The sequence below is a fragment of the Aulostomus chinensis genome, chromosome 16 (genome assembly GCF_037954235.1).
Source record: "Aulostomus chinensis isolate RoL2024-O1b breed Wild chromosome 16, RoL_Achi_v1.0, whole genome shotgun sequence".
Lineage (NCBI taxonomy): Eukaryota > Metazoa > Chordata > Actinopteri > Syngnathiformes > Aulostomidae > Aulostomus > Aulostomus chinensis.
Window position 1 is genome coordinate 25,369,100 of NC_141335.1, and position 15,069 is coordinate 25,384,168.

The 15,069-nt window shown below is 46.4% G+C and overlaps 1 protein-coding gene across 6 annotated transcripts in view; it reads right to left on the reverse strand.

The window, feature by feature from the left end:
* Positions 1-391: 391 nt before the first annotated feature.
* Positions 392-15,069, reverse strand: part of pde10a (phosphodiesterase 10A) — a 53,683-nt gene continuing 39,005 nt past the window's right edge. For 3 of the 6 annotated variants that reach the window (XM_086180457.1, XM_086180463.1, XM_086180460.1), the window contains exons 3-22: positions 14,899-14,927; positions 13,251-13,374; positions 12,228-12,277; positions 12,002-12,142; positions 11,328-11,483; positions 10,613-10,663; positions 10,085-10,143; positions 9,792-9,843; positions 9,157-9,299; positions 8,978-9,070; positions 8,671-8,857; positions 7,903-8,045; positions 6,945-7,028; positions 6,713-6,863; positions 6,428-6,583; positions 5,403-5,575; positions 5,179-5,290; positions 4,983-5,063; positions 4,459-4,547; positions 392-2,838 (exon numbers count right to left, since the gene is read on the reverse strand). In XM_086180457.1, coding sequence (XP_086036583.1) covers positions 2,739-2,838; positions 4,459-4,547; positions 4,983-5,063; positions 5,179-5,290; positions 5,403-5,575; positions 6,428-6,583; positions 6,713-6,863; positions 6,945-7,028; positions 7,903-8,045; positions 8,671-8,857; positions 8,978-9,070; positions 9,157-9,299; positions 9,792-9,843; positions 10,085-10,143; positions 10,613-10,663; positions 11,328-11,483; positions 12,002-12,142; positions 12,228-12,277; positions 13,251-13,374; positions 14,899-14,927 — 2,174 coding nt within the window. In that variant the 3' untranslated portion in view covers positions 392-2,738. Of the gene's footprint in view, positions 2,839-4,458; positions 4,548-4,982; positions 5,064-5,178; positions 5,291-5,402; positions 5,576-6,426; positions 6,584-6,712; positions 6,864-6,944; positions 7,029-7,902; positions 8,046-8,670; positions 8,858-8,977; positions 9,071-9,156; positions 9,300-9,791; positions 9,844-10,084; positions 10,144-10,612; positions 10,664-11,327; positions 11,484-12,001; positions 12,143-12,227; positions 12,278-13,250; positions 13,375-14,898; positions 14,928-15,069 lie in introns of all 6 variants that reach the window. The other 3 variants (XM_086180458.1, XM_086180461.1, XM_086180459.1) reach the window with 2 other exon arrangements.

Sequence of the window (15,069 nt, forward strand, 5' to 3'; positions counted from 1 at the left end):
AAAAACTTAATCTTCTCGGAATAATTGAATGAAAACAGTTAGTATAAAACAATATTATTTGAATCCTGATATTTTGAAAGTACTGTGTTGTACTACACTCAGCACGAACTGGATGCTGCACCTCTGACGATGTGAAACCATCCATCAGCAGGACTCGGGAGCGCCACCCTCCACGCCCGTCATCGAAAACTTTGACTTTCTCAGTGTTGATGGAGGCGAGTGACTCACTTCTCTGCTGTTCTGGTGTAATAAATTGAATGCACCTCAATCCAAGTTAGGAGAGGAATAACGAACCGTGATGCCCGGCCCTCATTAACATGCATGCACAGTTTCGTAAATGTAAATAAGATTAAACACAAAGTAATGAAGGACGTGACACAGAGGTGTACTTTTCAGATATTTAATAAAAGTCATTTGGGCTACTGCTCTTACATTTACATTTGAGACATTCCTCAATTATTCTGGGTAACAGTAACATGTGTAGACCATTTTGTTTATCTTAACTTTGTACAAAACAAAAAGGCCAACATTATTTTTCTTTGTATAAAAAATATAAGTTAATTTAAATTTAACTCTAATTAAGAAAATAACAATAGTAATAATAGCAATAATAATCATCGTCAATGATAATAATAATAATAATGATAAAGATCATAAGCTAAACATAGTGCAGACAGTGGGATATAACTGGTGCTGTAAAGTAGAAGGGACAGTGCAGTGTTATGGACTTCACCATGTTTTCAGCCGTGTGGGGGATCAGACTCTCTCTCTCTCTCTCCCTCTCCCTCTCTCTCCCTCTCTCTCTCACACACACACACACACACACACACACACACACACACACACACTCAGAAAGTGCACGACTGCCATTCAGTTTAGCACCATCAGAGCATACATCTTAGTCCGTACAAACTAGTTCCTAGATTGTACACAGTACACACCTATTACTGTATATGCAAAATTATATATAAACGTCAGTTTAGGTGCATGCTAATTGTTGCTCTTGGTTGAAGCTTACTGGAAGCAATTCTGACAAGTAGGACAGAACACATCGTGGAGACTGATGGTGTACTAACCCGCATGCCGCCACCAAGGATCCGCAATGGACAAAACATTCATGGAAATGTACATTCACGCTATTGGGGCCACAGTACCAGTCATAAAACCAAGTGTTCGAGCAGTAATTTCAGTCTAGGAGGGACTTTGTCCACTGGAATGACAGATTTAGACAAAACTCATTTGTCTTTTGGAAGATCTTGGAAATGTGTTTGAAGGAGTTCAAATGTGTGTCCGAGGAGGGTTCATTTCTTTCGCCAGGTCAGAGATGCGAAGGTGACGCACGAGAAGAATCGACCAACAAGGTTGTGGCGAGAGCGAGCGACGCAGGAACGCTGTTGGCTAATGTGAGGAGTTCAGGCTGACAGCTCTTCTGTTAGCAACGTGATGCGTGTAATGGTGACAGGCAGCTAACACCTGCCTTGTTTCAGCCCATTTATTTGATGCCTCCAAATTCACACTGTCTTAGCCATGTGTTGTAAATTAGTGAGCTGTCTGGACATTACGTAAGGTGGTCATTGTGTAAAAAGTTTGTTATGTCAGTGCAGACAAACTAATCTTTCTAATCTGCAGGGGCACTTGTGCAGTATCCTCATTTTCCCTGTGTTGTTGAAGTGATCACTGATTAATAACAGGAAACACATTGTTGTTTCAATAAACGGCGTGAAGAAATGTAGCTTGGGTGGAATCAATAGTACGCAGTCTTACTCCCGCTGATGGGAAACAGATGCTATTTGTGCATCGTGCTCTTTTTTTGTCTTGTGACCTCTGTCCTACAACTATTATGACTGCTCGCCTGAGGTCGCTTCCTATTAATCAGAAGAAGTTGATGTACTATGCAGCAGGTTCCTAAATGCCAGCGGTGGCTGGGGGGGCAGAGCTGGGGGGTCCACTTCAGGGAGAACATTGTGACTCTCTTGTGACTGGGTTCATAAGTGTGGACATTATCTAAGTCCTCTTGTCACAGTTCATCCATGTTTTGTAGAATATGCTGGGGTGGGGGTGGGGGGTGGGGTTCTGCAATCTCCATGTAGAGTAGGCTGTATGTCTTTATTCAAGTACTGCAAAGGATTTTTGCTCAAAGTAATAAAAAACAAAAACATTCTGACGTCCCCCTTCTCTATGAGGTGGTGCTACACCATCTATCTGTTCTACACATTCCTTCTGTCTCTGGGAATACCTTACTGAAGTAGTGCGCCGACCATTAACTTACCACAGAAGGCAAAACAGTACGATTTAAAAACAAACAAAAAAAACAAAAAACCTGAACCGACAACAATAATTTCACATATTTTAGCCTGCGGAAGGTTCAGAGTAAGGCCTCTCAAATACAAGACCAAAAAAAAAAAAGAAAAAAGAATAAAATAACATAAAAAAAGCCTAATAAAGACCCAAAATGGCACACGTCCATTTTACCAAACGAATTCCCAAGCTGAGGGGACGTGGGGTGATGGGTTTAAGATGCTCCCCATTGGCTGTCTGTCAGTCTCTGGGATCGGTGAAACTGTCAGTGTTGACACCTCCGTCACCCGATGAGGTAACTGTGTGTGTTTAAAGTCAAGGCGCCTTTAGCTGATCCGTCTCCTGCTCTCACAGGACGTGGTTTCTTCCCCCGGCAAGGTTCCATATCCGTGGCACGTTCAGGTTGGACTCCTTTGGTGGGCCAGCAGCAACTTTGGTAGTCAGTTGTCCACCTTGACAGGGCCTGAATCAGACGGCCGGCTGGGAACGATGTCCTCCACCTCCCCCTGCGCGATCTTCTCCCACTGGCCCAGGTTCTCCCTGCAAACACACGGAGCCTCTGTCAGATCGAGACTCTGCATGTGGGGGCTTTCTGATGTCATACCTGTGTTTTCATCAGCCGGGGGGTGGGGGGGGGGGCGTTCTCTGTGCTGTGTTAGAATTTGAGATGTGGACAAACGTGGCACAAGAGAGAAGCTGAGCTCAGACACACATCCCACAGGCGACTTTACAACATCTAACTTCAGTTTTCTGTTGCTGAAGTCTGAGCAGCAGAACTCCCTGGCTGGGTTTGGTGACTGTTGGGGTTAAAATAGAACCAAATTCTGATTTTAACCACAGATTAAAAAGACTTCCTGTTAGAAAGACTTTCTCTGACTGAACGCCTTCAAGGCAAACTTCTCCCTGAGGATGATTTATGACATCACAACTAGTTCAGAGCCAGTCATGATCCCCGATGGACACGTGTGACGCGGAGGCAGGAACACGCACTCCAACGTATTGGGGAAGAACCTCCTCGTGAGAATTTTTGACTTTTTTTGGTAAAAACAAACAACACAAATCTCACTGTAAATGCAAGAAATCTCTGACTGTATCCGACTGTGACTCAACTGTCTCAGCAACCACTGACTCTCACGCTCACACACACACACACACACACACACTGAGCCACCAGGGTGTGTATCTGATGTCCACAACGATATGAACATAATGAGACATGAGTCAGGCAGGAATTTAAAAAGAAAACTATGCAACTCCAGGAACGATGTTAAGACAGAAATGTCAAAATATTGATATAATCGGAACATTATATGAAGCCCAAAGCACCGCAACAATCAACAATACAGCGACTGAATCCAACTGTATTAAAGAACTAAATATAATTACAAACTGAAGACAAAAGAGACGCCAAAAGCCAAGAAGCAACAGCGTCAGTCATTAGTCACCACCGGTAGCCAATCCCTCACTTCTTGTCATGAAGGTAACTTTTCCCGCCTGAGCAATGATCAAACTTGACTTACGCGTGCAAAAAGTGCTGCCCTTTGCTGCTTTCCATTCAATTAGCCAGCCTGATGCAGTTTACATGTTTGTGGCTGATCCCACAACAAGCAACGAGGCTCCGCAGGGTCTAGGCCCGCTGCCCAATCGCAGCCCCGCGCTGACGTACGGCCGCGGCTTCAATTTACACTGCTCACTTTGTTTGCATTCCCTGCAGATCAAGGTCACAACGTTTTAAATATGAGAGGGGGACGCCAGCAGGGGAGGCAAATACACGCTCTGGTGCCGGTCAACCTCCACGAATAATGTACACACACACAAACACACACACACACACACACACACAAAATGTCAGCTACCAGTGACGATGCACGGCAGGATCCATCTGACACCAGCATCATTGTCTGATTGATTCGTTTGTTTAATGCAGGCTCAGGAGCATGAGATGAGGGCGCTAGACACACACCCGCACACGCACACACACACACACACACACACACACACACACACTTGTGACTCTACATCGACTCTGTCACATGTGACCTCACAGAGACAAAACTGTGAGGAGACGTTTTGCAGGTTTTCTTTGTGGTTTTTTCTAATCTCATCTCCTAAAACAAAGCGGGCTGGAGGGTGAGGCCGAGCGTACTTCAGGATACTCACCTGCAGGCTTTTAGAAGAGGACTGGATGGAGGGAAAAGGTCTGCTAGTGTCGTGTAACATGGAATCGCAACAGCATTGTAGAATCCAACCTAAAAACACACAACAGCAACAACAGGAAATCATACATGACACAAGCAGTCTGACAAACATCACACGCGACACAGTGCTCAACAACGCACTCTTTATTATTTAGAATTCCCAGGTGTGTGTGATAGACTGCCTGTGTGACACGAGCTTCAGTAGGGAGTGTGTGTGGGATGATAAATGGATTATCACATCATTTCTAATACAAAGCCAATATGTCAGATAGAGGCGATACTGGTCCAAATCAATCCACACAGGCGACACGGCGGCAGATATTTGAGTCAAATATTAGGACTCCGTCTTTAAACTCAAGAATACCTTCACTCTCATCTTCTACTGCCTATCTAGCTACCTTGTCTGCTCACGCGTCACCAGAACACAAGGGCGTGTAACGTAGTACAGGTGTCTATGCGAGGTGGGGTGGGCAGGAGTGGTCTTACTTGGCCTTGGGGAACCTCATCCTTCTTGTCTCTGTCCATCATGGGGATCGGCTGCATCCCAATCTTCTTCATCTCATCTCCCTGTGGTAAAGCAACACAAGCTCACACACACTGCAGCAGCATTTAACACAATCTGGCACTGGAGGCATGAGTATCACACTAAAATAGCCCGGACTTCAACAGTATCCCACTGTACCTCAGCCCAGAACTCAGCATAGATGTCGTTGGCTGTGAGTCGTGTGATTTGCCACTGCTTGGTAACAGAACACAGGTCACATGCTGTCATCATCAGACCAATCACACGGTCCCTGGAGGGGAGTAAAGCCTCGTTATCACCACGGAGAGAAACTCATGTGCTGTTCATTTGCACCCAGTTCATGAAATCCATGATCCTGACCTGTAGACGAGAACAAACCCGACCTGTGTGAGTGGTTGTTGAAGTCCAGCGCACCCGAGGTCAGAAGCTCCGACAGCTGCTGGTGGTTGTTGAAGTACAGGGCCAAATCGGTGGCGATGATGGCCTTCCGGATGATCTCCAGCACCTGTTCGTACTCGCTGGAAGTCAGGTTGGAGAAAATATTGTGCCCTTCCAGCTATGAGAAACAAAGAGATCAATAAAAAAGCAAAAGCTCCACTTATGAGGCGTTCAGCTCAGCTAGACTAGTACTAGTTACTAGTACCAGTTACTAGTACTAGTAAGTAAACACTACAGGTTGACAAGCCAGCAGCCATCGGAGGCTCAACAGCCCCTTCGACAACTGACCAACATCCAAGGAGAGTGTGTGTGTGTGTGTGTGTGTGTGTGTGTGTGTGTGTGTGTGTGTGTGTGTGTGTGTGTTTCTACCTCATGTTATAGGAACCCACCGTAAATCTGTATACAAGAAAGTACATCCTCATACTCATGATCATTTTAGCTGAGGGTAAAAACTTGCAGCTGTGTTTCACTACCAGTGATGGGAAAGACAAAACCTCAAAAACTCTCAAATATCACAAAGAAAGACTTTACGTTTACTTGATGTGATTTCTTTTGTCATTCCCGTGTTCACGTGGAAGACTGGAACACCTTCAGATGAACAGAGCATTCAACTCACATTTGAAATAAAGAGAGAAGACGACCGTCAGCAGATTCACTCACACCTGAAAGTCTGAACCAAAGTTCACATGCTTGTTGCTCCGTGTAAACCTGCTTTGATGAGCCCTCAGCTAAGGTGAGTGAGGATAATTTATTTAATTGTGCAGCCCTTATAGACCTCTCAAATGTCATCTGGAGACATGGATGAAATGGTGACAGAGACTCGAGTCGTCTCGCAGGAGTTCGGCGGAGGTCGAGCTTTAACATGACGTCTCCTGTACTTCAGTGGAGACAGATACTTGAAGTAAGGACCCCATATAAAGAACTGTTATTTACTACAGTTGCACTGTGCGTGCTGCCAGTGGAGCGCTACCTGTAGGATGGAGACCGTCTGAGAGAAGTGGTGCTGCTCCATGGTGGAGGTGGAGTAGAGAGCCGCCAGCGGATGGTCAAACTTCTGCAGGTATGTGTTGCTGTAGCCCCGGTGGTCCAGGTCATGGCAGAGGCAGGCTATCAACAGACCCTTCTTCTGTAAACCAGTGGGAGTGAACAGGAAACAGAGAATTCTTGAACTCACACACACACACCAACACCACAGGAGCTGATCTTACTTCCTATATTTGTGCCAACAGAGACCCAGACCCAGTGAGCAGCAAACCTCTAGCTCTGTGAAGATCGCAGAGGTTTTCTGTAGGATGGCGTACATACAGTGTGCCACGGTCACTGCATGTTTCCAGTTGTGGTAGGGCACACGCCGGTAGTTCTTCCGTACAGACATGGTGAAGCGACACAGTTTCTCCAGCTCAAAGCTGCACAGAGAGAGGGGGGGGGGATCATATGGATTATCAATCACCTTTGATGAAGCACTGACACTGACATCACAACCTTACCTGTTCTTTCCACAAGAGTTGTGAACCATGTAGATAAAGACTGCAGGCCAGATCTCTTCAAAGGGACTTACGTCAAAGTGGAACCTGGAGGGGGAGGAACAAACAGAGGGGGAGTCTGAAATTAGCACACCTGGAGAGAGGAGAGGAGAGACAGACGAGCAGACGTCAGAGGTCTGGGGTGGCAGCCTGGCACAGCCTCGTCGTCCCTTCATGTGCTGCAGTTTTACACCAGCGACGGTCACAGGTGAGGACAGACATCAACCTGACAAATCACTTCCACCGCCTCATAACGGCGCACAGACTCGCCTCGGTGAAACCGTCTTACGTTTCTTTCTGACATGGAAACAAAGTCCAGACAGACAGGATGTGCTGGGGAGGATGCGGTCTCTGGAAGGCGGACCCATATTCTGGGGATGGACGGTGTCCATGCTCCCATCAGAGACGTCCTCTGTTGCAGCGTCATGGTCACCTGTCTATCTCTCACCTGGTTATCTGGACTTGGAATTACCTAAAAATGATTAAAATAATTTGGAAGTCTTTAAGGCAGCAAGTGCAAAGGCCATCACAAGGCGAAGGCTCTGTCAGGAACCTCCCACCAACCAGCAGCTCAGTGTCAGCGGGGAAGGTGCGACTGCTGAAGGACAAAAGGGTCTCACGCATCACACAAACAACTGATAACTTGTCGAGATTCGAAAACATACAACCATGATGATGATGTCACAGTCTGCGGCGACCGACTCCTGCCCCACTGTTGTTGGTGCCCTATTTTTATCTGGTTGTTACTATAACAACAAAACCTGTGAGTGCGTCACTTCAGTGATTTATTTGTTTTTTACTACTTATGAGAGCGACGGTTTGTTGCATTAAAGCTGAAAAAAATAAAGTATTACAAAAAAAACCTTGAACCTGGGTGCCACACAACAGCCCAGCCAGGCTGAGACGGCTCCTCCACACTCACGTTTCGATCTCTTTATAGATGGGAGCAGGCAGGTTGAGCTGGGTTAGGGTCTTCCATTCCTCTGATGTGCAGATGCTGTGATAAGACAGTTTTTCCATGGTCACTCTGTAAATGCACTCAGAGTGCCGGATCCGGTGGTACATCTACAGGCAGACACACGGGGAAGTCACAGAATTAGTCTCTGAGATGTCAAGAGAGCAGCTCCAGTGCGTGAGCTATAAATACCAGTCGCGTCTTTGCTGAATTCTCTAAGTGTCACTGTGGGAGAGAATGTTGAGGTGTCCACTACAGTCTTCAGCAGTGCGGCAAATAAAAGCACCACAGCTCACACCTTCCACTGCAAGGCCCCACAAATCAGGCGCTGGCCTACGCGTCCGGGACACGAGGCATAAATTAGAGCTACACAACTCTGTCAGAGGACAGATGCAGACAGCTTGTCTTAAAATATTAACATGCCTCATCAATTTTGAAAACCAGCTTTGTGACGCCGCTCCTGCCCAAGTTTGTCCCACGAGATGAGGTTAAGTCAAGTGCCACAGAGGAGGAGGAGGCTTTGATAGACAAGCAGCAGCGCCAGTGATTCAAGAGTGAGCTAATCTGTTCATATTTTGGGTCAATTTCTCCTTAGCGACTATATTTGGCACTACCTTTATCAAAAATGACGTCACTGCTACACTGCTGAAAAAAACCTCTTCAAGGGGGACGGAAAGAATAAAAAGAGAATGAATTAAGAAAGAAGAGAGAGTTTTGATTCTTCAGCCCACTCACATTTGCACAGTGTAAGGCCAGGGCACAGAAGACAGCAAACATCTTAAAGTTGTTCTCATCTGTTTTAGTGAAGGCACTTCCGCTTAACTTGTTCACCATCTGCACCACACCTATAACGGTCCCCCTGCTCACGATGGGCATGCACAGGATGTTCCGCGTTGTGTAGCCGGTTTTGAGGTCCACCTCTCTGTTAAACAAGATCACATCAGTGACTCGTGGGAGTGCAGCATGTTCCTGGCAGAGGGTTTACATACTAAATACGTCAGGCTACAGCAGAACAGTCCAGGACAAATCTGTTAGAGGTTACCGGTTGAACCGTGGGTCTGCATAGGCATCTGGGATATTTAAGACTTCCCCTGTCCGAGCCACTTGGCCAGCTATTCCCTTGTCTATCGAAAACCTGCGGGGAAGAAGACAGCAGATGCAGCACCGCGCTTTATGAGAAGTGCAACAAAACTGGCAGAGAAAAGGGGAAATCATACAAACCTAATTTCTTTGGTTTTCCTAAAGACGGGTTTGCCTTCCTTCTCCTCCCCGATATCGAACAGGTCAGAATACAGTTCTTTGTTGTTGTGATCTACCTGGAAGAGTGCGCACCTGTCTGCATTCACCAGGTTTTTTGCATATATCTGCAAAACAGCAGCGGGGACAGAGTTTTGTGAGCAACACTGAAGGTTCATAAGAAGTGAAATGACATCAAAAAATAACCTGCAACTTAATTCCATTCATCTGCAGTTTTTACTTGTTTCTAGGGGGCGGAGCAGTTAAATATTGAAAACTAGAGGTTGTTCCAGTTCAGTTCAGTGATTTGAACAGATGACCTACATGACCTGGAATGACATAACAATCACAAGGCAACAAAATGCACAACAGAGAAGTGGGAAACAGGAGGGTCATATCTGTTTAACAGTAATGCAACACTGAAAACTAGCCAAGTCTTTTGGTATGTTTATTTATCTACGAATAATCAGTAATGAAGTATTAGCGGTGCCCCTGAAGTATCGAAGCCGCTGTACTACAACAGTATCACTCCTCTGTTTAACACACATAACTTAACACACCAGGATGTGTAGCCTTGAGGACAATGTGAATGAACACGTACTTGCAGAAATCACACTCACCATAATATGTTCAAGTAGAGAATCTATTGCCACAATGTTATCAAAGTATGTTCTGTGCGAAAAGAAGAAATGACGCATTGAGATGTTTGACAAATGGGAAGCTCTGATGACGTTCACATTCAAGACATGAGAGCTAAACTTCCTGAAAAGCATCAAAGCCTCATTTGGACCTCACCTGAGAAGAGGCGAAATCCTCACTCACATTTAGTCATAATTGTGCTGAGACTAGAACTCTTGTCATCCGTATTGTTGAGGTATTGATGAACTATCAATGAAGTGAGAGCGACTCTTACTTTGACACATCTAGTAGGAAGTCGTTGAGCTCAGTCTGCTTGGCGAGGCCTCTGCACACCTAGAAACAAGGAGAAGTAGGTCATGACTTGGCCCTCAGACATATCACACATTTCCCACAGAACCCGGCTTCCTTGCTTGTACTGTAAACAGATGAACTTGCTGAGTGTTTTGCAGCAAGCAGCTAGCCCAGGAGTGCTGCAGCGCTCACGGCGGCTCAGAGGTCCACCGTGGCCACTACTGCAGTGGGACGCTGCTTCTCTGAGGTGTTATGCTATCTGTTCATATAAAAACAGAACTGGGCCGTAATGACGTCCTGGGGGAGCTGTTTGTTGAATCTACAGCTGAGTTGATTGGGTAGGGCCCAGTGGCAACCCCGTTCCTGTACACAGTGGATTTCCCCATTAAAAGCACCAGAGCAGAACCAGAACAAACAAAGTCAGCCAGCATCATAATAAGTGGGACGGGCAGGCTTCACGGTTGTCCTATGCATCTATCTACTCAAGTGTTAACTTTGTTTTTTTGCTCACCTGAACTTGATGAATGGCAACTGAAGCCCACGCTAAATTAGCGGTAGCAACCTAGAAAAAAAAAAAGAAGTCAAGTTTAGCTCCCAACATCCACTGACAACTTTAAAATTCATAATTAGTACATGATATCGCACACTTGTCTAGAGACACAGCAGCTTCCAGCTAAAAGGGTAACTCTGCTAGCCATCTGCCCTGCACGGCGCAGCAGCCAGAACATGGCTGCGACAGCTAGTGAGTCACTCAGGAAGTTTAGCAACACCGAAACAGAGCTGCAAACGGAGGAACACTGGCCTTCGATGTGTCACAGCTTCAAATAAATGATAAAGTTGTTCCACGTCTGCTACATTTGGACTGTTTGCTCGACATCATGCGCTTACAGCTAATTGTGCTAATGGTTTAAACGTGTAAAAGCAGTCGGACTGAATCATCAGAATGCTGAGAATTCTTAACTTTACACACGAGTCTTCAAAGCATATATTTGTGCTGCCTTGATGTTCATTTCTTTCTCATTGGGATTTTATTGTATTTGCTGCATCAACAGCCAGTAGAGAGACTTCAGAGGATAAAATAAGGAGTTCTTCACACTCAGCTGAACCCCACTAAATGACAGAGACCAGATCCGATCCAGATGAAGGTGAATACCAGGCTAACTGAAGTTCTATGAGCCTTGCTCCAGCCTGGCACTCTCTGTGAGTTCTGTTTAGGTCAGACTGACCTCCTGGTGGCTGAGGTTGAAGGGCTCCTTGCCCCAGTGCCGATGCAGCTCAAGGATGGCGATGAGGTCCCCGATGGCAGTGAGGATGGGGAGGCACAGGACAGAGTGAACGTGGATCCCTGAGTCCTGCCCTGTGCCGTCGGGGAAGCGCTCGTCCTGGAATACACAGGAGGAGCGTTAATATATCAACCCAATTACAATGAAACTGACCACACAGGAAAGATGTTGAGCTTTCATGGCAGAAGAGAATCTGATTGTTTTGTCTATTTTGAGGGTCTGATGCTTGCTAGCACCTTCAGCAACACTTCCCTACGTTTTTAAAAGCTCCTGAGGAGCATGTCATTAATCAGCGCTATGTCACAACATCTCCAACCGCTTACCCAGGGTGGGGTTGTTACCCAGGGTGATGACTCATGAGGGTCCTGAATAACTAAACTAAACTACATTAAATTAAATAAACTCCTCTGTCCTGGCCACATCAGCAGGGCCTGACTGGAGGATCCGCAGGCATCCCTCAAACTGATTTTACTAGAAGGAACTTCATTTTACTTAACTGCTGATTCAAACTGTGTAATAGTGCAGGGTTGATGAGCTGTTTTTCTTTCAAGCATGAAAACTTAAACCAGCTTTGTCTGGTGAGTTAGTCCGACAGGCTTGCTGGGACACAGTCTTACCCCCATGATGTCCTCCACTAGCAGTGTTTTGCGAGTCTTGGCAACATGAGCTGCAATGGTCGTCCCGAATGCAATGGGGCCGGAGGGGATGAGGCTTGGAGGACCATCCTTGGCCCCCGTTGGAGTGAACAAACATAAACTCTATGCGGAAGCATGGAAGAGAAAAAAAAGTCAAATAAATGCACATCACTGCAGTTGTGGTGAAAAAAGTGTTCAAGAAACCTACATTGTTGCATTCTCCCAAGAAGTAAAGTGCAAATCCGTCAGCTTTTGTTGCTGCAGGACAGAGAGAGAAGGGTCAAGTTACTGAAACACAACAAGGCTACAGATGTTTGCAACAGAAAAAAAGCAAGCAAAGCATGACAAGGAGACAACAGTCCAGTTGCAGTCTAATAACCATCTATTAACAATGTCCCAGTTAACAACAAGGGCACCCTGACCCAGGTTTTTGACTGCCATCCAGTTACTCAGTCCCAGTCGTCCTCTCCAGTCCCATTTCAAGTTAATATTCAGGTCATGTTATCATACAAAAGGAAGAGAGCGGAGACGCATCTATGGCATCGCAGACGTTCAGGACGTCAGCTGGTGTGCTTCCTTCATTGCTATCATCATTATGTGTTTATAGATAAAGGAGACAAAAAATGATGTTATGGCACTCATCGTATCGTAGCGTACGGCGCCAGGTCACAACCAAAGTTCTCTCGTGACACTCAACAAGTAGAGCAGGTCTGCAACTAACACTCCTTCAATTAATTCACACCCAACCATTCTCCATGAACAGCAGCAGCGTTCCTGCCTGTCCCAGGCTCAGTGGGAACAGACGTCTGCTTTGACCGGTTGGAGGGAAAGAGATGGAAAACGGGCCATGATTGACAACCCTTCGTCAGGTTCCCATTGGCTTTGAGACGAGAAATCCCGTCGTGATGCAAACTAATGATGACGAGGAGATAATAATAATTCTGCTCAGTGTGTTAAAGCTACTCTAGTGAGGCAGCATTAACAGTGCCTCTGACCCACAAATGCAACGGGGCCATGATGAACGTCCTCAGCTACACCTGAGGACACCTGAGATGCCCTCGTGACAGCTGAGGACACCCTTTCTCCCCAACAGGAGGCTGGTTTTCAGAGTTCAGAGGATTTGACAGCAGTCAAACTCAGAGACGGTAATCAGGGCTCTTTTTCTTTATGTTGTTAAAGCCGCTTTCATGTCACTGAGAGGCTGGACAACCTGGATGAGTGCTACTTTTACCTGTTTTGATGATGTTGCACAACTCATAGAGCAGGAGTTTGTTGTCTCCTCCAGTGTCCAGGCGCTGCTCCATGTAGCTGTTGAGTTCATACACCACACCCTGCATATTTGTGTCCTGGTACTGCTGGACACAAGACACACAGAAATTGCAGCTCCGCAGCCTTGCAACCTCACATTATCACTGAGATTGAATTTCAGGATGCAGCAACCGCTAAGACAATGGAATATGTGTCCACAACCTGCCCTCTGCACTGCAGCCACGCTCGTGTTACTGCTGCAGCTAGCTGCTGGAGCCCTCCAACGCCAGGATTCTTACCCTTTTTTTGAATGAATGAATGAACAGGGATCATCTTCCTGCCATTCACAAAGATAGAGCCATTCATCATAATATTACCCTCCACCTCACCCTTACACTCCCTTTCATTTCTGCATTCTAGCCCAGGGATCCCCCCACAGTCCCGAGAGGAGGCCACCGAAGCCCCACAGCTGTGATTAGAGCCCTGGCAGGCTTTGATGCTCAGCCTCAGCTTAAAAGTGTGGTTATGTAAGAGGCGGACCTCCTGCCTTGTGCGAGGCCAGAGAGCTGTCTATTTCTGCGCCTGCGGAGAGGGTGAGGACAGGACGGCAGGGAGAGTGGCGCACTAGAAAGCCTCCCCCCACGGGATGCCTTCAATCCTCCCACATCCTGTTTGCACAGACGTATGGATGACGCACTGAAGGGTTGAGTGGCCCTCGCTTCTCTTTTCTGTGAATATGTGTTAGTAAGCCCTGTCTACAGGGCTCTAGGACCCTGCTGCGGGCACTGACACGCCGCTTCCTGTGGGCATAATGGGGTCGAGATGACGCGTGAAAGGTCTTCTCTTTACTACAACCTCGCTGTCAACCCTCCACTTCTAACGTCATCGCACCAAAGCGCGCACAGGTGTGACTGGTTCGTTCTTTCCAAAGTTGGTCAGCAAGGCTTAAAGGAACATGCCAACTTTTTGGGAAAATATGCTTATTGTCCACCCCTCTTAGTGTCAGTCAAGCAGAGTGAGACCCGTCTCTCCCCTCAGAGTGGGGCTGCAGACCCCCACCAGATGGTTGGGGGTTAGCTTAGCTGCTTGAGCGCCAGCGATGGAACAGTGGAGCTAAGACGTCTCAAAAATCAACAAATACAATTTGATCCAAATCAGTATTTGCCTTCATTAAAAGAAGCCCAGCTGAGCTTCACACTGACTGTGAATAAAAGTGATGAAAATTAATTTATAAAAGTGTATTCTGATTTCTCTCTGCTGAGCCACTGCTAGCGTTCGCTAAGCCAACACGCAGTCAGTCAGTTCTCCAGTGGAGGTCTGGAGCTCACCAGAGAGGAGAGAGGGGTCTCCGCCTGCTCGTCTGGCCCTAAACATGACAGACAATAAGCGCGTTTCCCAAAAAACTGGCAGGTTCCTTCAGAGTAAAAACAAGAACAAACCAAAGTGTGTAGTTAAGCTGCCTCTTCAAGAGCGCCAAGTCATTTCAGTGTGCTTCAATGCCTTCTGCCGAGTGACGCGGGGCAAACACTGAATATTAATAATGTGAAATGAGGAATCTCTTAAGTGTAGTTTCGTGTTCCTTGTCACATACACGCACAAGTGTCATAAGTGCACGCAAGGCCAAAACCTACCCTGCTGACTTCTTTAGCCGACGTTTCCTCTGTGAAGAGAGAAGAAGAAAATCACAGTTACACAACAACCTGGTCGAAGGTGGAAGAGGCGGCGGTGGTCGTCATGTACATGTAACTTGTCCTTCTTATAGAAACATTGTTTATGAATTTTGTTCGCCTCACTCATGTAAT